The sequence below is a fragment of the Bicyclus anynana genome, chromosome 6 (assembly GCF_947172395.1).
Source record: "Bicyclus anynana chromosome 6, ilBicAnyn1.1, whole genome shotgun sequence".
NCBI lineage: Eukaryota > Metazoa > Arthropoda > Insecta > Lepidoptera > Nymphalidae > Bicyclus > Bicyclus anynana.
In genome coordinates, this window is record NC_069088.1 from 9,739,355 (window position 1) to 9,766,242 (window position 26,888).

Here is a 26,888-nt window from a genome sequence, read left to right on the forward strand (position 1 = left end):
TTATCAGCCAATGGATGTCCACTGCTGGACATAATAGGCCTCTTGTGTGGACTTCTAAAACACCATTTAGAGCTTTTAAACTACACAACCGATTTTAATTCTCAAAATTCAAAATTCAAAATTCATTTATTTCAAGTAGGCTCAGTTTACAAGCACTTTTGACACGTCAGTTGACTATTTGTAAAGATTCTACCACCGGTTCGGAAGGCAGGTTCTGCTGAGAAGATACCGGCAAGAAACTCAACAGTTGCTCTTTTGAAAAAGTCATACAGTATTACAATTTACATTTGATAACAATTAAATTACAATTTCTTATAGTTTTATTTCCTGTGTGAAGGTGGAAGCTGATCCAATGGCCTCCAAGCACCTTTGTCGTTAAGGAACTCATCAATAGTGTAGTAACCTCGACTAAGTAAATGTTTTTTAACACATTGCTTAAAGTTGTGCATTGGCAAGTCCATCACAGTCTTGGGGATCTTGTTATAGAAGAGTACACCCAAACCCACAAAAGATTTTTTAACTCTTTGGAGACGATATGCAGAAATAACTAACTTATGCCCGTGTCTAGTAAGACGTGGGTTTACATCTCCTTTTCGTTTGTACAAATTAATATTTTGTCTCACATAAACTATACTGTTATATATATACTGACAGGCTACTGTTAAAATGCCTATTTCTTTAAACTTTTGACGAAGGGACTCGCGTGATTTTAGTTGATATATTGCTCGAATTGCTCTTTTTTGAAGTACAAATATAGAATGTATATCAGCAGCCTTGCCCCACAACAAAATACCGTAAGACATTACGCTGTGAAAGTACGCAAAATAAACAAGTCTAGCTGTATCAACATCAGTAAACTGTCTTATTTTTCTCACTGCAAAAGCAGCTGAGCTGAGTTTACCTGACAGTTTTTCTATATGAGCAAAACTGTCAGGTAAACTTCTGTTGTCAACCATAGATAAAGTAATTTAAAAAGAAATTTTATATGTGCAGTGTAAAAAAATATTATAGTTTTTAGGCAGATGAAGTCACAAAAACAATTATCTTTCAGGAATCTTTAAAGTATAGTTTTTCTTGGGGATATACATAATAGACAAAAATCAAACAACATCAATTTAATCAGTCACATTATATTTAAACATGTACATCTACAACTTAAACACATACACAAATTACAAACATGTCAGAGAAATACTTTAATCTAATTTGATAAAGCTAGTTGTTTATAAATTAAAGAATTATTTTTATTGATTGCAATTATTATCACAGATGCTTTAGAGATCTTTTAACCTTATATGGTAGGTGAATTGATTATATAGACCTTACAAAATATAATGATCATAATTTCAAAATACATCTTTTTGTGCTCAGTTTTTACTATGGACACCATTTACCGTAGGCTGTTATGAAACCATAATATTATTTGAAACAAAATTTGCATCTGGAACTAAGTATACACAATAATTCATGATTCATTGTTCTAAGGGTGCATTCAATTAGGAGCCAAGTGGAGCGTGCCACATGCTTAAATTTTCTATGATCCTTGCATATCTCCCTTGCTTTTTCCATTCTCATTAATCGTGTCAAACAAGTTCATCTATTTAGGGTACTCTTGACCTGACGTTTACTGAGAATGTCACTTGTACTTGCAATGTCCTTTGACATCTTTGTCTAAATATATGGTATGCAACACCAGTCCAAAAAAAAAAGTCCAAAGTGTTTGGTAGCTTGTATGAATGCACCTCACAAGTCACAAGTTACATATAAATTCAATCTACTTCAATTTGGAATGCGTAGTTTTTATATCTATATATATATAAAAATGAATCCATATATGCCTTGGTCACGTCACTCATGAACGGCTCACGCGTGAACGGCTGGACCGATTTCACTTCTTTTTTTTTCATGTGTTTGTTATTGTCAGGAGAAGGTTCTTATGACAGAAATAATTTGAGGGTAGGGGTAGAATAGAGTAGGGGTAGAATAGGAAAGGGTAAGGTAGGGTAGGGGTAGGGTAGGGGTAGTCGAAAGTTAACATCGAGTTTCACGCGGACGAAGTCGCGGGCGTCCGCTTGTTATATTATAATATTCATTGTTGTTAATTAGTTACAAGTACAACTATTTATTTCGACTCGTTACCAGAATAACGTTTTTACCAGAATAAGATCCTTAATCATATTAAAAAGTTAAGTATTGATGAATGTTTTTTTTTTCATAGTATATTTATCATAGGTATATTATGCAGGATATATCAAAAAACCAGATACCAGAACCAGATACTATTTAGTATAAGTTAATTAACATTCATTAATACTTTGTAAGTGTTTTAAAATATGAAAAACGCACGATACTTATTTCCAAATTAAAATGTTTTAAAAACACGTTACTCTCACAAAAAGGCGTTTTAAAAAAACAATTTTTTACAGTTAAAAACATTATGCTGTATCGGTTTTAGACAAATCAGAACTATACAAAGTCAGGTCTAAAGTAATAGTAATAACTAGTACAGACATAGATTAAAGCAGAATTTAAACCTGAAAATGCAGTTACCAGATTTGTGTATATTATTCAACCATATTAGCACCAATGTCCTATGTAATAAATTTACTTGAACAAAATGCTAGGAAGGCACTGTTTCATCAAAATTCTTTTTGTGCCGGGCTTACATTCGGTATACTTGTTCAGGTAAAGAGGTTTTGACTATCTCCCTGGTGCAGCGGTGTGCCTAAGTCCCGGGTTCCATTCTCGGTTGGGGCTAAATTTTAAAATTCTAATTTCTAAATTGGTAAAATGGAACTGGTTGCTTTTGGTTGGGGCTAAATACGACTAAAGTGCATTGCGGCAACTGGTAAACTCCTACCAACTAAGCGTGCGTACATCTTAGACTACTGCGTCACTAACGAAGCGAGTTCTATAGCTTGGCAACTTCGTTCGTAACGACCACGTGGACTATCGGACACTCCCAACGGTCCGCGCGGGCCGGGGGGCGTGTAGCGATGAATGACAAAAGCGCGCGCAGTCTTTCCCCCCCGTCACCAAATATCATGGGAGTTTCACCGACGAACTTGCCAGACTATAGTTTATTACCAAACTAACCGACGCCTCGCGGTTTCACTCGCGTATTGCTCATTTACGTCAGAACACGAGGATAAAATATAGACTACCTATGACACTCGCCAATAATGTGGGTTTTTACTAGTAAAAGAATTTTTCAAATCGTTTCAGTAGATCCAGAGATTATCCCCTACAACACAACAAACTTTACCTCTTTATTATATTAGTATATACAGGGTGATTCGGTCTTTAGTGCGGATATTTTTTTTCGTGGTTCTGTATCATTAATAGAATATAAATCTACAAACAGTTCGATACATTTTATGTAATTTTTTTTTTTAATTTATGTCTCTAAAATAACAAAATAATGTACATATTATTACTAAACAAGATATATTCAGCTTAAAAGTGATCTGGTGACGTCCTTTAGGTATCAAACGAAAATAAAATAAACGCACAATAGGGTGACCCTAAAATTCTGTTCAAAAGTAAATAACTTTAGCTAACGATAATTTTGTTATTTTTGAGTTAAAAAAAAAAAGAAAAAATACGTGATCATTAAATTTTGTTTATGTACAAAATATAAAAATATCCGCACTAAAAAAATTTTCTTCCTGTATAAAATATAGGAAGATTACACATATCTGCCTACTAATTTTGATATTGAACATTTATTTACAACTTTTACTATTAAATTAAAAAAAAATATTACGCTATAGAACATTATTTGTTCTGATGTTGGCCACACCCTTAATACGATATTTTAAATAGCTTTCCAAAACTAAATTCTATATCGATTTCCACGTTAGAAATCTTAGGACGTATGTACCTACATAACATGATAGAAAGGTTTGACATACATAATATCTACTCACGAAAAACCATTAAAGTATTTTTCTGATAGCATTGGTAGGGGGTGACAATTGCCTTATGACGTCCATAATACGTAGGTACTATTATCGCGAAACGCGTTAACGTTCAAGATCTAAACGAACTGTCACCCGCACCATGCTATCTGAAAGACACTTTAGTCGTGCAAACTCGTAGTAAGGATATGGCCGGCGTTACGGTACCGTCAGTTTCGATCACTATGTACAATCAATACGATAATCACAATCCAGATTGATAGATTACAGAGTGGATTGACATATTCATCCAGTGGCGTAACTATAGGATGGCAGAGCTGGCAAAATACTGGCGCGGCGGGCCAGTCCCCAGTCAGCGAGACCGAGATTTCAGAAGTCATCTAACGCCAACTACACACGATCAAGTTAAACATCCAGTAAAAACTATCGAAACCATACCAAAACCATATTTCGATATTTTAACACTGCCCATATTTCTAAGAGGTTAACATGGTCGTGAGTGTCTGGTGTATTATTCGTTATTTAATACATGGTCCCATCCTCAGAAGTCAAAGTGAAGCCACTGTATTCATGCTTCTGATCACAATACAGAGGAGCTATGATCTGTGATTGTGATTAAGACCTGACGATTGCAATCGTGATTTACTGACTGACTATGTATGGTCCGCATATAAAGTCGTCCATTGTAGACTATATGATAAATATAAGGCATTAAGTGGGCCCGGTCCACTAAAGGGCCAGCCTTCCTTATAGGAGATGGCATAATGATTGATTTTTTAACGATTACTATCTGATGGTATAATGACCGGGACCGACAGCTTAACGTAGTCTCCGAGGCACGTGGGTCTACGAAGTTACCGAACCGACTCAGGTCTGAGAGTTTTTATTGAAAATTTTTTGGAAGAAAATCTTTTATAGCCTCACATACTCGTAGGAATCAATCCCTAGGACCTTTCGGACCTTTCGGACTAGCGGGACATTGGACTAAATTACGCATTTAGTAGCTCAGAATACCTCATCGGTAGCTCTAGTAAAGATCTAAAATTAGTGCCTTATTCATCGTGTAGTCTAAACGGCGCTTAAGACGATACATAAACACGCGGTCGGTGCACTAACACGCGTGTCTGTTGTTTACTTCGTTGTAACGATAATAAGCTTCGATAAGTTTACGTGTAGACAGCGACGTAGGCGTATCGGTCGCGCTCCACCGCCGGCAGGTCAGTGTTGAGGGTCCGGCCCCACGTCAGCAGCGGGGAGACCGTGCCCAGGACGGGAGCAGCGCGCGCGGCATTGCTTACTAATCCCTGTCCAACAATAAACAACTATTGTTAACTTTTTTTTTTTTAAATAAATATACAAATATCACTAAGCCCCAAAGTAGGTAAGCCTATAGCCATGTGTTAAGGGTACTAAGAAAGCTGATTTTATCAATTGTAAATTGATATCTATACATATAAAAATGAATCTGGAATCTTAATCAGCTGTTAATTTCGAGAACGGCTGAATTGATTTAGCCAATTCTTTTTTTAGAATTATTTGTACGAGGATGGTCCTTAAGGAGTTTTTTTACATACCCTACCCCTACCGTAATAAAAAAACTATTCCTACCCTAGGGTATAGGGTAGGAATGCAATCAGTAAAATTTTTGTCTGTCTGTCTGTCTGTATGTTCGTTACCGAAACCAAAACTACTCGACGGATTTTAACGAAACTTGGTACAATTATTCTTCATACTCCTGTATAGTATACTTTTCATCACGCAACGATCAATAGGAGCAGAGCAGCGAAGGGAAATGTTGGGAAAACGGGAGAAGTTACTCCATAATTACAGCGATACTACTGTGAGGGCGGGATTAAAGAGGAAATTAAAGCCTTAGGGCGGTCGAAGTCGCGAGCGTCCACTAGTGAAACGATATGACTGTTTTTAACTACATAATTTTATCAACATTAGAATAGATCTTCGGGCCTTGAAGTTGGTCAGAGGTCATGGCAATTTAATTAATTGCTCGCAGATTCATTATAAGTATGTTTATTTGCTGCTTATTAACACTATACGAGTAGGTGGATATGTATATTTTTTATAATTAATGATCTACGTTATCTTTATCAGTTATATAATAATTACTTAGTGGAATATTTTTAGCTCTGAGCCATGAAAATCATAACTAATATTATAAGTGCGAAAGTGAGTTTGTTTGTCACCTATTTCCGGCTTAACCGCTGAACCGGTTTTGAAAAAACTTAGCACAGTGATAAATTGCATCCTGGAGATCTCGGAAATTAAAGAATTCCTGCAGAAATAACTGAATTCGTGCGGTTTTTATACTAGTTTTGTTTGCTACCAGACGACGCCTCGCAGTTTCACATGTGTAGTTCCCGTTCCCGTGAGAATATGGGGGATAAAATATAGCCTATGGCATTTACAAATAACGTGGCATTCTAGTGGTACATTAGATTTAGATAGAGATTACATTATTTTTCAAAATCGGTTTAGTAGATCCAGAGATTACACCCTACAACACAAACTTTACCTCTTTATAATATTACAGATGATTGGATCGTAATAGTTCGTCACCCCAACTTATCTGCTACTTAACTAATTCAAGCTCAAGTATATGGTATGGTATAACATTTTGTGTGAATATTTAAAAATCAAGGATATGGTAATGTGAAAAAATCGATATTATGCGACCATATGATAAAAATATGTTCTTGATTTGATCGATGTCTTGGGCTTAAGATATGAGGTGATAAGTGAGTCACAGGCACATTCATTGAAAGATGATTTACCAGTTGTTAGGTGCAGTGATTAGTTAGCATGCAAGAAGCGTTAATATGAGTGTTAGTAACCGCTTTCTTGTTCTCTCTGTGTATGTAAAAATCATTTTAATCCAATGTTTAACTATTTGTAATTTAAAGCAGATTGTAGATTCAACAACGACACGCTAAAATAAAGCTATTATACACGACTAAAAAAATCTATAGAGGTATTTACTTTAGTTAGAAAAAGAAGTGGTCTAGTTTTATATTAGGAATATAAAAACAAAGGTTACATCATATCATTCGCGTTAAACGGATCTGCATAAGGATAGCATATAATAGTTTGGAATATACATAAGCTAATTTATATCTCGGTATTCCAATTGGTATTGAGACATGGTAGAACTTAAACTTTATGTCCTGTCACCGGTAAGTTTGTTAACACCGTTTGATTTTAACCGACAGAAAATTGTAAACTATTTAAACCACTTAAAACTACAACGAAAGTCGAAACCTATTCGGTAGTTGAACATTATAATTTTATGTGAATAGTGCAGTGCACAATTTTCTGTCATATTATAATCTAACGGTGTTCACAACCTTTGGGTTACATTTTCAAGCAGTGGCGTGCATTTAAAGGAATTTTCTATTCTGGGGACTTTTGAAGGAATTTTCTATTTTTTATAACTTTGACGTATAATGCCTAGTCAATAACTTTGTGCACGCCACTGTATACACACACGAGTGGCCGCGTCAGCGTCACCCGCGGAGAACAAGAGAGCGGCGGAGGCGAGACACACCATGTTACCCATGAGAGAGGATCGCCGGCGGCCCGAGCGCCTTTTGCGTCGGCACCGACACCGGCGGCCCCGTGCTCGTGCGCGCCCGTACCCGCTGCGCCTGCGCCCCACCTCGCGCCGGGGGTCCTCGCCCGCGAGCGGCTCGCCCAGCACCGCCGGCGACACCACCGCCTCCGCCGACCGGTCCGCAATCATGTGCGCCTCCATGGAGTCCAGTGGCGATTCTGATCTGACCACACAATGTTTGTTAGGTATTGGTTTTTTTTTACCCGACTGTAAGAAGGGTTATGTTTTTCGCGCGTATCTTTTATGTGTGTATGTATGTAATATTCTTTATTACCTCATATTTTCCAAACCACTGAACGGATTTACGTATTAGGATATCGTTAGATTTGTCTCACTTGCTTAACCTCGGTTGGACGTATAAATTATCGTACTTTGTAATAAACGTAATAAATAAATCCGAAATTAACCATCTATCGTAACTAAAAAGTGTGAAATAAATTAATTAATTAAACAAATAAAAAACCCGATACAATAAAGTATAAAATTACTGAAAAGAAAAAAAAACAGTCGGGACCTTAGATATTGGATAGAATGATTTTATTCTACATTATTTTGAATAGGTATCGACTTCTGGACTGAGCTTGTTTTTTATATTTTCAGTATTTTTATACTTTATGCAGTCGGGTTTTTTTCATTTGTTTAATTATTTTTTTTTTTAATTTATCTACCTGTATCCTGTATCTATACCTAATGAAATATTATACAAAAGCTTCGTAAATATTCGAATAAAGTCCGAAGTAAACGCAGTGTTGGTCGAGACACCACCAGGTGGATTGACGACATCAAGCGAATCGCAGGGATTCGCTGGATGCAAGTGGCTCAGTGTCGTGATGTTTGGAAGTCCCTACAAAAGGCCCATGTCCAGTGGACGTCCATCGGCTGATATGATGATGATGATGAAAGTCCTACAATAAGTGAATAGCCATTCATTCACTAAGGGCCTGCACAGACTGAAACAGTACTCGTTCTGAATTCTTGAGTTCTGTGGCCAAATTCAACTTAGATAAGTAACTTTATATCACCACGCATATATGCGGTTAGGTAGCGCGGTACTGTGTAGTCCAGATTTGTCTTTACCTATGGTGCAAGGAGATCGTAGCACCCGGATGTTGGATTTGGGGACGGCCGGTCTTAAATATACTCGTACTTTTTAACATTTTTGTTGCTATGCTATTCCATATTGACCGCGTGCTTTTGGCAACACAACGTAACTGCTAATCTATATAGGTATATAAAAATGAATCCATATATTCCTTGGTCACACCAACACGCGTGAACAGCAGGACCGATTTCACCATTTTTTTTAAGTGTTTGTTATTGTCAGGAGAAGGTACTTATGGCAGAAAAAATTAAAAAAAGGGTAGGGGTAGTTGAAAGTTTAGTCCGCTAGTAGTTACTTTAATCAAAGAGATAGATTGTACCTACCTACACAATCAGGTAGGTTACACAATCTTAATCGTAAGTTTCAAACAATAAAAACAATGACTTTTGAATTTGATTCTCTCACATCTTACGCATGTGCCGACCAGGCCTTTGTTTTAACTTGGCTTCGACTGCCTAACTAGTAGTGTACAATTTGCCTCAAGGTAATTTATAGTGCCGTAATGAAGTTGGTGCAGATGTGCAGAGTTGCAGAGGTGCAGAGTTAGTGCAAACTGCAAAGATGGCGCGCAAACAAAATAACCAAAATCTTTAAGCGGTTAAAACTCTGTTTGTCGCCGATAGCTCTCTTGTGATTAGTTGCTTGCGTCCTTCAGAATGGAACACAGCAATGGTTCCTGGCAGCAGAAATTAGCATACTTCTCCAAGCTCTACTAAATTGCTGATTTACACACAACGGGAAAATATTTGTGTGATTATGGATTTTTACAGTATCTGTGAATAGCTTATAATATGTAGATATTTATGACAGTTATATTATATCATATAATGTACCTACCTATCAGCTGTTGTAGTGACCTTATCACAAGCAACGCTTATTTTAGTTTATGGGCCAGAAAGCGAGTAGAGAGACCTATTCTACAAGTTAAGCTACCCTTATTTGTAAAATATTTTGTCTGTGTTCATATAATTTTGTTGGTGGTCCAAATAAATAAATAAATTAATATTCCGTATATTACGTACTTAGCACTGATCGCGCAGTACGAGCTGAGTTGCTCCCACGTGCAGCCGTAGACGCAGCACTCGTCCACGATGCCGGTTCGTCTTTTCCGACGAACGACCGCTGCGGGCTGCTCTATAACTGCAAAAAACATTATTATTAAAAAATAAACAATAAGTATACCGAGTAATCCGTGATAGCCTTGTGGATATGAGTTATGACCTGCCTCCGATTCCGGAGGGTGTGGGTTCGAATCTTGGGAGAAAGATTAAAGTTCGATACCTGAACCGCTGGTATATTGAGATTTTCTATATCGATGAATGACGACATCTTTAATGTACCTATCTATCTACCTAGCGACTCATCCCTAGTTACAGTTTATGTTTATACATAAATACATAGCTCTTATGATAGCTTAGATTTTATCTGTGACCTTTGCAATCTAATGGTCAACCGGACACCGGCAAAATTATAGGTAAGTATAAAGCTATCTCTTCTTGTACCTATGTACCTAACTTATCTGTTTTCGTAATAAGAGCGAAATGAAAACTATAAATAGTATATTAACAATAAAAAATAAATGGTTTGAATCTTATCGAATCGTAAATTAAAAATAACGTTTACTATCTACATTGAAAAGTTTATCAAAAATGTACAAGTTACGACGTCCATATTACCAATAATCTAGCCCATTTTTAGATTGGAAAATTCCACTATAACTACCGTTACTTACGCCCTTGGCTCATATTATTATGTAAATGTATACTACCACATGTTCATGACTTCTGCCTTCTAGACGGTTTTATACTTAACCATATTTTAGAATATAGACATACAGGTATTCTACAACCTGTCTTGTATAGTAGATATCCTGCAGGGGGTACCTACCTAATCTATGAATCTACATTCATATATCTAAGATACGATTTTGAAAATCCTTTAACCAAAGAACTATATTTAGAAAAGGCTATATTTTAAAACATAAAAAAAATAAAAAATTGCTAGGAAAATAGAAAACACTTCTTTCTCTTCAAACATAAATCAAAAATATTTCCTTTTTTCATGCCCTCGCTTGAAAAGGACTTCCATTCATATTTAATGTTTTCTGAAAGAACACTGCATAGCGAGCGTCAGATTATTACAGAACGAAAAAAAAAGGTTGGGCAAAAAAAATTCAGAAACTCAACAATTTTTTTATGGATGTTTGTTTCTCAATCGTGATTTAACGACAGATGGGACTAGATTAAAATTGTCATTTTAATAAAAAATCATTCATTCACCTATTTGATGATGTACAAACATATCTATCATTTTATTATGTGTACCTATATCACGAAATCGTATCGTGTCTGATTTGTCGATATATGTAGTTATGTGGGGTCACTATTAAATAAGAGGGTGAGCAAGCTGAGTTTGTTTTTCCTATGATTAAGTATGAGATGTAAACAATCAAGAGGTCGTGCATAAGATTGATAAAAAAGTCATTTATCGCCACCTACAATTAGCAACACACAACCGCGATTGATTATGATTAATAACTATCGATAGGTATAAGGATGGATTAAAAAAAATCCCGATATACTGATAAATACGCCAACAAACTCTAGTTTAAAGATTCTAAAGGTGTTTATCTCGAAACCGTCAATCTCTTGTAGAGCTCAAACTTCAATCTCTTTTCTTCTATTCAATCTTTCATTTCTTGTCGGTCCGTTGGAGGAAATAGTCATAAGAGGAAAACCAAACACAATTACAACATAAGTTCATCAAACACAATTTCTGAAAATCAAGAGGTCTTAAATTTTGGTGTTCTCCAGGGAACCATACTTGGGCTAACACTTCTTCTCTTTTTTATCAACAAGCTATGCAATTTTTTTTTGAATCATGTGAAAATAGTGTGTAATAGTAGCAAATGCTGACATGGCTATTTTTCTTCCAGTACATAGTCAGAGATTTTTTTGCGTGGCAAAGGAAAGGCACTTTATTACCACATAGGTACTCGTCAGGTCTTTGTACAACGTGCCCGTATCATCTTAGTCCATATTTTGGCCATTAGACACTAGAGAAAAACGATTTCCAACCCCTTTTTTAACATGGTGGCTGATGAAGGGATACCATTTTTATGATGAAACAGAAAAAAAAACTGCCGTATAATTTTCCGAGGTTCGGCCAAACATGCAAGATTTACTTGTTTAACTTAGTAACCTCTACGACGTTACTTGTAACTCATCCATAATAACGATATGACAAGCTCTCAATAAAATAAAGTACAACAGATAACCAAGCAAGGTGAAAAAAATACGCGCATAATTTTCATTTTGTTTTCATTGTAGGACTTTACACTTACGAAAATAATCTGTTTATTCGCGGTTATTGATGTGTAGGAGCGTAACTACTTATTTGTCGTCAAGCGGATACTATTGTTATGTTATGGGTCACGTAGGTCATTTATAGTCACCGCTAAGATCTATTGCCAATTGTCCAGTATAGTAGACTAAAATATTGCTTTCTTTATTTGAAACTTATCTATGTACATATACATACGAGTAGGTATAAGAATTGATTATAAAAAGAAAATAAATAGTACAAACGGCAATAGCTAGTAAGACAAACAATAATTAAGGAAAAAAGAGGTTTTTTTTTTTGTACAACGAAAATAAATTAATTGATTGTTTACTGCCGCTTTAGGCAAAATATTGCGTTTTTTGTTAGCTAGCTATGGTAAAGGTGAAAGGTATCGGATAAGCGATAAGCAAATTAGAGCGAATGTCAGCCAGTACAATTAATATTGAGTTTTAACATATTTAGTTAGATATTTCCCCTTATTAATTTTGATCAGTGAACCTTATTCTGTTATTGAGTTAAAAGTCCGTTATCATGCAGAAAAAATTATCTAATGTTTTAAAACAAATAAGACGGGTCGCGCGATTTCATTAAGCCTAAAATAATTTCTTTATCACATTATTTTGCTAAATTTGTTGTTGTTCTTAATTAAAATGAAGCTGCGTATATTTTAGATAAGTACTTGCCTACTACTTAAATAATAGTTAAGTTCTAATTTGTAATTAAAGAAAACAATTTTTCAAAAAGTAATACATTCTCTTTGCTATATATTTCAGGTCACACTCAAAAAATAGGATTTATAAAAAAAACTCATCTCCTAGTAGGTAAGGTAGGTAATTTACCTATCCTTCTAAGAGATTAGTGATTATGAAAAAATAGTGAATACGGGAAATAGGTTTTGCGACAGTTTAACATGACGTCTTTGATAGCCGCTGTATCAGAATTTTAACACTTAATTTTTTTATCGATAGCCACTTGATCATATGAGTTTTTGTTATTTTGAGAAATAATGTGGCACAACTGGAGGTAGGTAGGTATATTAAAAGCTGGCCTTTTGCATCAAACTACGAACGGCCGGAATCACAATTAAAGCTATTACTACTTTTGTATAAAGCTAGGAAAAACAATCACCTGTGGGAACGTCCCAGTTAGGGCTGTTGTACTGGTGGCAGATTCTGCCCCTGAAGTCGCTAAGCTCTTTGCTGCACAGATTGACGGCGACCGTGGCGGCGTCGCAGCGGCAGCTAGCCCGGCCGTTCAGGATCCACAATTAAAGCTATGACTACTTTTGTATAAAGCTGGGAAAACAATCACCTGTGGGAACGTCCCAGTTGGGGATGTTGTACTGGTGGCAGATTCTGATCCTGAAGTCGCTGAGTTGTTTGCTGCACAGATTGACGGCGTCCGTGACGGCGTCGCAGTGGCAGCTAGCCCGGCCGTTCAGGATCTACAATTAAAGCTATGACTACTTTTGTATAAAGCTAGGTAAACAATCACCTGTGGGAACGTCCCAGTTGGGGCTGTTGTACTGGTGGCAGATTCTGCTCATGAAGTCGCTGAGCTCTCTGCCGCACAGCTTGACGGCGACCGTTGCGGCGTCGCAGCGGCAGTCCCACGCTACCGTCAGTACGAACACTGCCAACTGCACGATCTTATTCACCAACATCTCGGTACCTGAAACACAAGTCGTTTTAAAGAGTTTACACAGATGAGGAAAAGAATCGTCGTCTTCTATTTCTATTCATTACTATTTGTAGGGATACGACGGACGATAGTTTTTCAGTTTTGATTTAGAGTTGGGACCTTCATTTTGAACTTTGGCAAGTCCTAATTACCTCGATATGTAAGGCGGTAAAGCTCTTCTACTTTATTATATATTGATTACTATGTACTAGCTTATTATTATGCATGCTTTTTGCCATTAATTCTCGTAGGTCCATTTATTTTTGACTCGACTTAAAATACAGTTAAAAATTAACACGATAAATAAGATTGTTACATCAAATCAAATTTTATTCTAAAACTTAGATTTTAGTAATTATCACCGGTTGATTTCAAAAATAACTTAAATAGAAGCAGTTATATCTTAGCAAAGAGGAAACTATGTATCTTGTAGCTTGAGATTTGGTTTCAGTTTGATAAAGTTGCTTTGTGCTGATATAAATTATTTTCAAATCGTACGAATATTTATACCTATGTGATTTAACCGACGGCTTCGACACTTTAAATAATATTTAAATAATAACCGTCTGTTAGACCGTGGATGTTTATATCTCTGTAACCGGAGCCACGAATGTTCGTAACCTGAGCAGTATAACGCTTTTATACTGAAGGGTAAGTGTAACTTGACACCGACTCCTCCCTTGTACTAAGGATAACCGATCCGTTTTCATTTCCTAAGTGAAAATACGTAAGGAAATAGGTATAAGTGATATAGGATTGCCCATTTTATGAAATACTAGCGGACGCCCGCGACTTCGTCCGCGTAAATTTCGATGTCAACTTTACTACTACCCCTACCCTACCCTACCCCTACCCTACCACTACCCCAACCCTACCCAACCCCTACATCTACCCTACCCCTACCCTACCCTACCCCTACCCCCACCCTATCTCCCCTACCCCAAACCTACTCCTACTCTACATCCTACCCCCATCCTACCCCTACCCTCCCCGTACCCTATCCCTTTCCTACCCCTATCCCACCCGTACCCCTATCTCACGCCTATCCTACCCCTACCCTACCACTTCCCTATCCTACCCGTACCTCTACCCTACCACTACCCTACCTCTACCCCTACCCTACCACTACAGTAAACCTACCCTACCCCTACACTTCCCTACCCGTACCCTACCCTACCCTGTAATTTCTCTATCTTACTCCTACCCTTAGCAAAATCGGTCCAGTCCTTCGAGAGTAGTGGTATGACCAAGAGAAATAGAGACTTCTATGCTAATAATATAAAGAGGTAAAGTTCGTGTGGTTGTAGGAGGTAATCTCTGAATCTACTGGACCGATTTGGAAAATTGTTTTACCAATAGAAAGCTACGTTATTTGCGAGATTTGTAGTGCTTTAAGACAAAGGAAGATGACATAACCTTCATCATTCATAAAAATGCAAATCAGCTTCTTCCTTTCCTTAAGTGTTCATTCTAAGAATAGTGTAGGGTGGGTGCAATATAAAATTGTATCGTCATCATCGTGCACCGCTATTTGTATTTATCACTTTGTATATTTACTAGTGGTACCGATCTAAGTATCTGAATATTTGTACATATCTACGTTACTTTTCTGTATGTTTGTAGTTCAGAAAAGTGTCAACCTTATCTTTGGTCGTCGACTCGACATGACAATCAGCTGGACACGCTCTTGCAGGCATTTTGTTTATTTATTTGTTTTTTTAATAGAACAGATCATATTTTGTTTGATAATGTATAGTTTAAACGACTTTCTTGAAACTTTGTCAAGCTCTTAAGTCATGAGAATGCATTGGACATTTAACTTGGCAATTTTATGTTTCGATTTACAATTTAGCGAGTACAATTTGTAATTCAGTCGGAACGGCTCGGGTAAGGTTCCCGCAATGGCTATTTACTAACGTTCTCAAAAAAAGATAGTTACTGTTATGTTTCTACTGTTACCAAAAAATTTTACATTTCATTCACAGACAATTTTACATAATAATGATTAGGTGCAAATACTACAAGTAGTAGCGGCTATTATGTATTCTGAGGTAGCGATGTCGTTGCTTGGCTTTAGTGGAGAAAGTTAAGTCGCCTATTTATCTGGATAGTTATTAGATACTCGGAGATTAGTTACAGGAACAGCTTATTAAATATTACTTGCGTTGACACTGCAGCTGGAAATTCCTTTTCAGTAGATAACAACAAACGTTGAGTCTTAATCTGGACAACTATGCCCATTATTCAAGAAGATATTATTAGCCTTAATCAATTTATCTCCCCCAAGCATGATGTATTAAGGCAATCACTTCAATCGTGTTTAAAAATAACTTCAATGACACAAATTCACAGTAGGTCAGTATTATTGGAGCATTTATGTAACCAAGTATTATTAGTAAAACTGCATTCTGAGAATGCTATGTGCGGCGCGTTGATAGACTTGCATGTGGAATGCAGAATGCTGCATTTATATAATGCGATTTTATCATCAACTTACGTGAATTTGATTATACATATGTAATTATGTAAATTCAGTTACTATGCAACCTAGATACCACCCACCTAATTGTAACACCAAATTTAATGTTTGTTATAGAAAAGTTGTAAGACATCTTCTCTTAATAAACACTAAAAAATATTGCCTACTCATTAGGTAGCCTTATAAATATACAAACGAGTGATTGTTTGTTAGTTTCACTTGAGCTAGAGCAATTTTAATATAATATTTTTGCCATAGTCATAATGTGCTATATTTTGTCTTAAAGTAAAGGGTTAATGATAAAAAGTCACAGGAGCAGTCTAGATAATATCGAATTTGTATGTGAATTCCTTCTTCGTTAATCTAGGTGATAAAAGTACATTCGTCAAACCTATTAGATTTCCTATGAAGTGGTTGACCAAAAACGGCCAAAAACCACTTAAATTCTAATAACATCAACAAAAAAATATAACAAATAGTAATTATGACTTACTTAAGAAGTACTAATAACTATCGAACATAGATCGAACCTATGTCATTAAAAGCTAGTCCCACATAATGATCCACCTCTTCTGTAAGACTACGGCATCAATAAAAACACACAAATTTCGTGAACGTGCAACTTAGCTCGTGTAATGTTAGCAGGTGTGGGTAAATATTTGATGAATTTATTTATCCTTGAGAAAACAATCTAACTCTTATTAGTTACAGTCACTTTATTCTGGTAAGTGGCTGGAGCGGTAAGGTTTGACAGGTAAAATATATATTAAATTTTATGTTCATGTTTAATCCATTGTTATGTAAGAAGTTTGTTGTGAGCAAGTTACTCAGTTCATCTACCTGCGGTAATCCTTGGTCAGATACAAAAGGACAACTAACGGTGTTTTTCTTTTATTTAGGTTTATTTTTAAAATTGTTGTTTATGGATTTTTACATTTTGTATTATTAGGTTATTTTGGTCTCCATCTCAAGTTTCATTATTTTGCAAAAATACTCTTTGCTTTGCGTAGGTATCTGCAGCAAAGTAGGCAAAATGTTACCAGTTAGGAATAACTTGGAAAGTGTAGGTAAAATCTAGTTCTGCCTTATTTAGACCTAGGTCTATCTGCAACAATTTCTTTTTCTTTAATAAACATGTAACCTACTTTTTAGATTACGTTGAACTACTTAACATCTAATCACCCTTATAACTATTTAATGTAGGTCTAATCTACTATTAATCCTCAAGACTCATCTCTCATAGGAATATTGTCTTTGGTCAAGTAAAATCACTGTTAGTTTTAATTTACACTTATTCTACATGATTTGATCTACAAGTAGATAATAAGGAATATTTTTAAATGATATTCAAATAGCCCAGCCGCATAGTTCGAAGAGTCGATGAACTTTGGGGTTGGATGTGACGATCCCAAGGTGCTGGACTGGCAACCCCGCACCGGAAAGCTGTGTTGGTCGTCTCCCACTAGGTTGGACTGAAGACATCAAACAGGTTGCAGGGAGCCGATGGATGGTGGCGGCTCGAGATTGTGGTGTTTAGAAGTCTATGCAAGAGGCCTATGTCTAGCAGTGGATGTCCATCGGCTGCTAATGATGATGATGACATATAAGGTAGTCTAACCTAATTTGTCGTGTGGACCATAAACCATGACATATAGATCATCTTCTCCCGGATAGGCTGGGTCCGCTCGAGGCGAAGCTCCTTGCCCGTAATACAACGAACAGGACCTATATAAATTTGATTGCACTAAAGTAGTGTCCCTAGAGGGCCGACGGGCGCGTGGCTCGGCTCGGTGCTCGTGCACTCGATTGGATAATTACGTTTTGATATACGTACAGCCTTGTTGCTGCTTTGTCAACACTCGCAGTCGTACCATGTCGCTGTAATGTGCGATTGTTTTTTCTCATACACATCTTTTGTCGAGGAAATTCTTGAAATCGTGGGCATTGGGCAATGTAAAAAAATATTGTCCGAAATGGCAATACACGTTTATTTAGGTACGTTTGTCAGCTTGTGTTCTTATTTGAAATTTTCGACTTTTAATTTAGTCCACATGTCATTTTTTCATTTTCATTTGGCAGTTACAAAATAACTGCATAATTAAATGTTTCATTTGCGTTAACTGCAAATTTTGTTTTAATTTTAAATATTTCGACCAAAATACTTGTTAGGAATTTTAAGAAAAATGCGAAAAATCATACTATTTTCGTAAAAATATTTCTTCCGTAAAACTTTTAACTGCTGTAATATTTTTTTAGGCTAAAAAGTGCAAACAAGTACTTAAGCCTTATTTAACACTTAAAATTACGTTTTAAAATTAATGTTTATGTAAGTAAACGGTTTTTCTGAACTTGGAATCATAGATAACCGTGTGTACTGTAATTATAATTATAATCTTCAATTGTAAACCATCTCTTTTGTTTAGTATCCCAACACGGAAATTATACAAACAAAATCGTAGCACTCGTAGCAAAAAAACTTTCAGTGATAGAAATGCGAAGTAAAATCGAGAGAGCATTTGCTACTTAAATATGAATTTATAATTATCAACTTCTTCTACTATCTTTTATATGTCTTCTAAAAATGATGTTTATAGAGGTACCAAAGTACTACATAGAAAATATCGCTATACTTAAAACGAAATATTAGGTAATTTGCACTCCGCAGGTAAATATATCCGTGTCGTTTAAATCATTAAATTTTAATCATTACGCATGAGCGTGTTGGCTGCAATTAGCTGGGAACTACCAGGTCTCAGATATCAGGTTAATATACTTGCTGCTAAGGCTGCGGTAGGTCTATAGATGTAGAATATATATCTACTTATCTGTATGATATATCTTTACTTATAATAAAACTGTAACAGTTCTTTACGTTGAAGATATTATAGATATAAGAAAAAAATGTTGGAGTTGGCCAAAAATATATTTTTTTGTCTGCCTGTCCGTATTTTTGTTGAAACTCGGCACGATTTGAGATCATAATACGAAAAAAGTTAAAGGATACTTTTTGTCGCGAAAATTAAATCAGAAACAGGAGTTGCAAGTTTGTATAGAAACTCCTTCATTTTTCAAGTTACATTTGTAAAAATTGGTGCGTGTACTACCAAAATAATACAAATTTCAAGATTTTTCAAAATTCTACCCCAAAAGGGTTATAAAGGCGTTGAAGTGTTTTAGTGTAAATCGTTCATGTTTTGAGTTATATTTTTGTAAAATGCTATTGCTATATAGCTATTAGGCTATTTATTATAATATCATATAAAATATGCGAAAATATAATTAGAAGGGGTTGAAAATTTACATAGATTTCCACGCAGACGAAGTCGCGGGCGCCTGCTAGTACTTTTATAAAACTGATGGAGTTGTGTTGTTGTAAATAGGGTATATAAATATCGAGCATTTTAAGCGATATTTACGAATTCCTGTTGTCTATAAACAGATAAATTTTATTTTTAAAGTTGTACTTGTGTTTCAAGATTCAAAAGTACCAAAATCTTGCTTTGAAACGCACAATGTTCACGCCAATAATGTTTTGGTGAAATACGTGGGTGGTCGGACTGGTCGAGGAATACGTAACACTTGATTACTGGCCCCCCTAGCCAAGTTGCACGTCGATTGTCTTTGTAATCTTATCGCTAACGCTAAACTAGTAAATTGTATGGGAATGACAGATCTTGCTCACGTGACCTGTCGCTAGCAAATGTCATTCACATACATCTTTCTAGTTTTCGAGGCGTTAGCGATCCTTGAAAGAGAATCGACGTGCCACTTGGCGAGGGGGGCTGGTACCTAACCCAGACCGCAAACCCACATTTAATGAATCGTACGTCGAACAATTAGTGCGTAACAGAACATGTTAGGTAAGACTTAAGTGACTCAAGTATTCGAAAACATATTTCTCGTTTGTTTATTTAAGTTTAAAAAAGGAAAGATCGATGGCCTTAGCGGTGAAATGGGTTTATCTTATTGTATTATCACTGAATTTGAAACATAAATTGCTTTTTTTTTAAGATTAATCGGTGGTAACCTCAATTACCTATATTTGTTTGGATTTGTTTTCATTGTGGTTTGAAAAGACCAAATAAAAAAATACTTGAAGAGCACTCACAATTGAAACCAATGATCTCATAAATAAACATCGGATCGACTTTGTTTTTACGACGGGGTCTTCAGACCGTCGTCACGTGTTGATCTGTATACGGTCACCTGTCCAATTAAGTGGCATAGCAACGAGACACGGTAGTACGAATAAACAGACGATAGGTAGGTAATTCAAGAGTTGTGGGGTCAAGTGTACCGTCGTCTCTCCCAATTGACGATTCGCGGCGGGTGGGGGTCAGTGCCTTCAGTACACACGCTTCTAACTCTAACGCCAAATAGATAGGTATTATATCTATACCAGCAATTTATACTACACTAACTCCTACTTCATCATTATCAACCCATATTCGGCTCACTGCTGAGTTCGAATCTCCTTTCAGAATGAGAGGGGTTAGGCCGATAATCCACCACGCTGGCCAAATGCGGATTGGAAGACTTCACACACGCAGAGAATTAAGAAAATTCTCTTGTATGCAGGTTTCCTCACGATGTTTATCGTACAATGAACAAATTAAATATTAAGGGTATCAAATTTTAAACATGTATCTTTATTAACACAAAAATTATCACGTTTTCCCTTTACAAATCTTTACAATCCTCTACTGTAAAAAAACAAATGAAAGACTATGACATACATAGTACATACATACATCTTAAAACTCTTGCATAAATATACCTAATACTAATTGCAATCAAGTTTCCATTCCTAGGTGATTGAAAGCATGTAAGCAAGCAAAGATTAAGTCTAGAAACCTGATGAAATTACTAGATTATGCTTACGAAAGGATAATTTTTACTCGTGTGCTACAAACAAGATGCACAGTGCCGGTTTAAGGAAATTTGATGCCCTAGGCAATTTTTGTCTATGGGCCCCCTATTCTTAAGTGATTTAAAAGTAAGAAGTAATTTTAAAAAATATTGATGGTAATGTTCGTACCGTAGTTAGAATATTAAGTAACTATCAATCAACGTAGATTTTAAACGTCCAAATATTGAAATAACTTTTACTATTTGCTTATACTTTTTAAATTATCGTTCGTGCGCTCGTATTTCTTGTCGGTCGTCTTTGGTGCCACAGGATGTCCTATGCAATTTCTTAAATAGCTTATAGGCTAATCCAGGACTGAAGTTACAGCTTTGTGGGTCTATGCTCCATAATCCCTCTCCTATAAATAGTGAGGCTTGGCCCTTAAGTGGGCTGTTAATAGAATACTTAGATTATAATACAGTTCGAAATCCCGTTTAAAATTTTTATTGCAAAGACTATCTAACTATTGATAAAAGTATAAAGGTAGAAGTCTGTATGTTTGTGCTTGAAGATTCTGTTTCGATGTTTATTACTCAATCATCCAAAATGCATTTGAATGAAATTGGGCAATTGGCACACATTATGAATGTCCTTACCTAAGGACTTAAGGGTATTCACTATTTAGCGCATACTTTTGTATTTTCCATGATGAAAACCTTGGCAGTTGTGGTAATTTTCGTCAAAACCGTAGTTTTGCGTGATTGAGTAACATTTATCCATACATACATTCTCACAAACTTTCGCATTTATAATCATAACACTGATATCCGTAAACGGGTAAAGATCACGTTGTTATCGTGTGCTAAGTTGCTGACAAGTTAATTGACTGTACAAAGTTGCGTGGCAGATAGTCTATAATATTTACAAACTTTAAGCACTAGATAATTAGCTTAGCTATGGAAACATGAATAGTTTATTAAAACTAAATCAAATATGAGTCGTGATTGCTCATGATGAGGGCGTAGGTTCGAATCCGGTCCAGGGTATGGTCCATCTCCGACTTTTCAGTTATGTGCATTTTAAGAAATTAAATATAACGTGTCTCAAATGGTGAAGGAAAAATATCGTGAGGAAACCTGCATAACAGAGTCGCGAGGAAACCTGAGAATTTTCTAAATTATCTACGTGTGTGAAGTCTGCCAATCCGCATTGGGTCAGCGTGTTGAACTATTGGCCTAACCCCTCTCATTCTGAAAGGAGACTCGTGCTCAGTAGTGAGCCGAATATTATATCAAATAATAGATACAATCCATATTTATATTATAAATGCCAAGTCTGTCTGTCTGTCTGTTCAAATTTTTACGACTGAACCACTGAAATTTGGATAGATTTTGGAGCAGAAGTACTTTGTATCTTGAAAAAATGTATGGTTCCTGTTTTATAAAAAAAAAACTTTCACGCGAACGAAGTCGCGGGCATCCGCTAGTATTATATAATAATTCTCATACATTTTTATCTATACCTGCGCAACTGATTCTGCGATCCCATTGGAACATCGGGTTAAACATCAATAAATAATAATCTATTGCAGTGTCAAAATTTCATCCAAATTTGTTTAGACGTTTTGTCTATAGGTGGTATTACTAAACCGACTTTGTTTTATCTGTATATGCAAAGATGCAAAGTATAATACATAAATAAGGCTACGGTTTCCTTTTAAACTAAAAAACGAATTGTAAAAATGTACCTAATCCTTATAATCAAGAGATGAATGTTTGCAGGAAAACCTTAATGATATCCGGACCATTTACATAAATACCGGTAAGTATATACGAGTAAATAGCACCCCATACAGATTTTTGGTTTAGTTTTTTTGTCTTCAATGCATTTTACGGTTGATGTTGAATTTGCTGATGTTTCCAATGCAATCTCGGTGTCGTGTGACCCAGGGGTCTTTATTTACTGCCGCTGGCCGCCGTCTCGCCAATACTGTGATTTGTCTCTGCTCTCCGAGACAAGGTCGCAGGTGCGTTATTGCCCGTTCGATGAACGCTTTCGACCGCAATTTAAAATTTGACCTCATAAACATCGCGTGTTCTAGACTCCTAGCTTAAAATTGCTGCTGAGGACGAACTAAGGATATCTGCGTGTGTCTACGTGAAACTAAATAAGAACCACGACAAATTACAGCAGTAATTTAATAAAATGGAATAACTACACTACTGTCAATAATGCTAGCCACCCACCATCCTATAAACCCACATGCCTGCAGCACTAACGGTTGGACATCCGATAAAACTGATCTCGTGTTGGTCGCGATGTCGCATCATATGATCGTGACCTACACGATCAGTTTTATCGGATGTCAAGCCGTTAGCGCTGCAGGCATTTTGACTTATTACATGGTGGGTGAGTGTAGTGTAATTATTCCATTCCATTTAATGCTGTAATAGTAATAGCTTAAGAATAAGGCCAGCCACTCACGATCAAGTTTACCATCAAGTCTGTAGGACGTTTAGGAATGTGGGCAGTGACAGTGAAACAAATAATATCGGTACCCTACCCATACCCATCTATGGTACAAATTATGAGGAATCATGTGCCAATCGCCAGTTGCAAAGCTTGGAAAACATTCTTTCAAATACACTGTTAAAGATCAAACTTCGAGTCTCTAGCGAAGGGTTGCCACGAAGCTAAAGGGCTACTTAAATGTCTACTTCCGCAATGACCTTGCAAATTATTTTTACGTAAAATAGATGCCGTATACTTAAGTAATGCAGCAGTATACCGTGCTGTATAGAAGCAACCCATTGTTACGTAGGTAGTTTAAATAATACAGCTACGTATTTTAAATAAGGCGGTCCAGGACTTTTTCTCAATGTAGCGACTGGAGACAAGTTAGGTTCCGTATGAAACCTCTGGAAATCTCTTTAAAAATCAAAAAAAAAATCTCGTTTATTGCTTGGACAATTTTAGGATCTGGAAATTGAGGTATGTCTGACTATCGCAGGCCATCGCTTTATAGACGTTTATATTTTTAGACTAGCGGGCGTCCACCAGTTTGTCACGTGAAATTCAGTTTTTCACAAATCCTGTGGGCACCATTGTTTTTTTTGGGATAAAAAGCAGCCTATAAGCAACATATATTTAGGTGCTTTAAAACTTTATTTATTTTCTAGTGAAAGTCCCATTAATATCGGCTCAGCCGTTTCAGAGATTAGCCCGGACAAACTGTCGAACAGACTAATTTCAAAAACGCTTCATTGTGTTTTGGTTCAATAATAAAAAGCACTTGATATTATTTTGAAATCACAGACAGACAAAATTTATTTATATGTTTTGATGTAGGTAAGTACTATAGATATTTTCATACTCACTAGCTCGTAAAAGCTTTCATTGTTCGACAAGCTACTTTTCTGTCTTGTCTGTATCTAATACCAATTGCTACCTTAGTACTGTTACATACAAACAAAACCAAAACGTCTTGCGATAATAGATTATTACTATTAATTATTATCTACTACTAAGTACTATATGAACAGTTAAAAAAAAGTTTTTAAAAATCGCAATCGTCACTTTGCTGTCCACTTCATTAGTAAAGTTAGTTATGAAGATTTCTATCTTCATAAATTCGATTCGAATTATTTTTTGAATGCCCATTTTGTTAGTTCACATCAAATCAAAATAATCAAATGTTAGTTATTATTAAAATATAAATTATTATTAAAATATTTTTCAGTAATATCGGATACGCAGCACCGTATCAGCCAAATTCGAACGCTAGCCTTTATCTTTACCTACAGGAAACATTTAAAGTATTTAAAAATACCAAGACACTTCACTTAACGGACCAATGAAAATTATTCTCTAACTATGAAATGTCTACTAAATATTGATCAATAGGAAGACGAATTAAATACGAGTTTTCAAGAATCACTTTAAAAGAAAAGAGATTTATTATGATGATACCCTCATTTAATTTTGCCCAGGAATATTCACTTTAACACTTTTTCTGACACACTCACTGCACACAGGTGAAAATAAATTTTTAAGCTGTATTGTATTTTTTTTTAACGATTTATATTATAATTTACCGCAAATATGTGTGAACAGACGTACCTTTGAGATGAACGATTTGGCGATGTAAATCCCGTTCGTCCCGTAGCGTGCAAGCCACAGATGTGAGCGTTCGCAGCCGGCGCACTAGCACGCACTCGCGTCGTTCAGAAGCGCTGCTCAGGCTGTCGGCGGCGCGGGCGCGCGCTCGCTTTTAACAGAAGCAGTTGATGGGCGGCGGCGGAGCTCCCGCCACGCCCCGCGCCCCGCCTGAAGTCAGGGACACGTGAAAACTTAACTTTAAAAAAAAAGTCAGCTGTCTGTAAAGTCGGTTTACTGACGATAGTTGAACGTGACAACGTCATAAGAAAATACTGATGGAATGGTTGCATTTTTCAAATGAAAATGTCCGTTTTTCTAAAATACTATTTAATAATCTTCATAGATCAGAATATACTTTATTTCTTGTAAAAAAGTTGGCAGCCCTAGAGCGAGGGAACGACGCATGACGTCATCTTTTTTCGAGTATGCAACCGGCTTCATCGAATTATAAGACGTTGTCACGTCAAAAATAAACCAACTTGTAAAACACAAAAAATGCACTAAAACAAAAGAAAACCCAGCTTCAAAAGCACAAAAATGCAACCTGATAAAGGCGAAAAATAAAATTGTATGAGCTATCTTAAAATAATTAAATAAACCGACTTGAAAAACAAAAATGTAGTACACTAAAAATGGCAAAAATTAAAAAAAATACTGATTGATTTGAAGGCGTTGCTAAGTTAAATACGTTTATATCATAAACACTGTCTTTTCGCTAATATTGTATGACTATAGCTAGTCATAATTAATGTTTAACAGAGACAATCCTTAGTTGAACCCCTGCAAAGAAAAAAAAATAATGTGATTAACTTCCCCCTCTCTTAAACATTTTGGAAGTTGGATAAAAATAAGATGACATCTGTTAAGATGGCGTCTGTGTTTCCTGCCACCTACAATCTAAACACCTTATACACAAGCGCGTTCCATTCTAGACCTCAAAAATGCTTCTCTTTAGGTATGCTTGTAGTCAAGCGCAAGCCTATTGACCCTAAAAAACGAGATGACAACGGTGTACCTTCTTTTAAAAAGTTTTGTTTATACTTCTACAAGTTATTTAGTTTATATCTATTCATAAATAATGTATATTTTGTTAACTTTGATATAAAATTTATTAACAATTTTATACGAAAAAAGAAGCTGAAATATTATGTTTTTCTACACAATAAATCTATTATACTTTTAGAAAAGCATTGTGGTTGTAGTGAGAACAATGATACGATATTCAGTAAGTCCCGACAATTGTTAGAGTGCTATTGTTAAATATTTCCACGAAAATTATTTGAGATAGAGCTTAAAGCCTTAAAGCTCCTATGATCCGTAACGAATTTATTTTATTTGGGTACTATAAGTAGTAGCCCAAGTAAAATTTAGTTTTTCACAAATCCAGCAGCAATCGTGGATATTTTCGGGATCCCTCTATCTACCAGTCAAATTTTTTTTGCTGTCTGATTCTTACACGTAACGTTATCAAAATCTGTTAAGCGCTTAACAGATTTTGATAGAGCAATGTTTTTATTACGAAGACGATGTTTGTTTAGAATCGTATCTACCTGAGACTATATAAGTGAGGTTATCTAATGGTCATTATGGAAGATTGGCTAGCGAGCACTACATACTAACCTTTGCAGTAGTTTCAACTGCGTTACACGTGTAACCTCTGTAGATTGAAGAGGTAGGGTTGTAAGTATTTATTATGTTAGACTTAAGAACTAACTCGTGTCTAAGTTATTAGA

General features: G+C 36.0%; 2 protein-coding genes across 5 annotated transcripts in view; both read right to left on the reverse strand.

Annotated features, from left to right (window-relative positions):
* Positions 1-26,888, reverse strand: part of LOC112052210 (60S ribosomal protein L39) — a 95,861-nt gene that overhangs the window by 4,357 nt on the left and 64,616 nt on the right. The gene's annotated exons all lie outside the window — the stretch shown is intronic.
* Positions 1,115-25,293, reverse strand: LOC112052198 (insulin-like growth factor II). Of its 4 annotated transcripts, none has more exons than XM_052882338.1 (5): positions 25,117-25,293; positions 13,484-13,660; positions 9,670-9,787; positions 7,571-7,703; positions 1,115-5,224 (listed from the first exon to the last, which is right to left on the reverse strand). In XM_052882338.1, the coding sequence occupies exons 2-5, from the start codon at positions 13,650-13,652 to the stop codon at positions 5,087-5,089; spliced, it is 558 nt and encodes a 185-aa protein (XP_052738298.1). In that variant the 5' UTR covers positions 13,653-13,660; positions 25,117-25,293; the 3' UTR covers positions 1,115-5,086. The 4 variants fall into 4 exon arrangements, with proteins under 4 accessions (XP_052738298.1, XP_052738296.1, XP_052738297.1 ...); XM_052882336.1 differs by having other exon boundaries at positions 7,480-7,708; positions 25,117-25,290; XM_052882337.1 differs by having other exon boundaries at positions 7,488-7,708; positions 25,117-25,289.

Excerpts from the sequence above, each read along its gene's own strand:
- LOC112052198 (XM_052882336.1), bottom strand. The coding sequence starts at position 13,652 with ATGTTGGTGAATAAGATCGTGCAGTTGGCAGTGTTCGTACTGACGGTA. Across the intron at positions 9,788-13,483 it reads CAACTGGGACGTTCCCACAG|TTATAGAGCAGCCCGCAGCG; the intron begins GTGATTGTTTAC and ends TGTTTTTTGCAG. Across the intron at positions 7,709-9,669 it reads TACTGCGCGATCAGTGCTAA|ATCAGAATCGCCACTGGACT; the intron begins GTACGTAATATA and ends TTGTGTGGTCAG.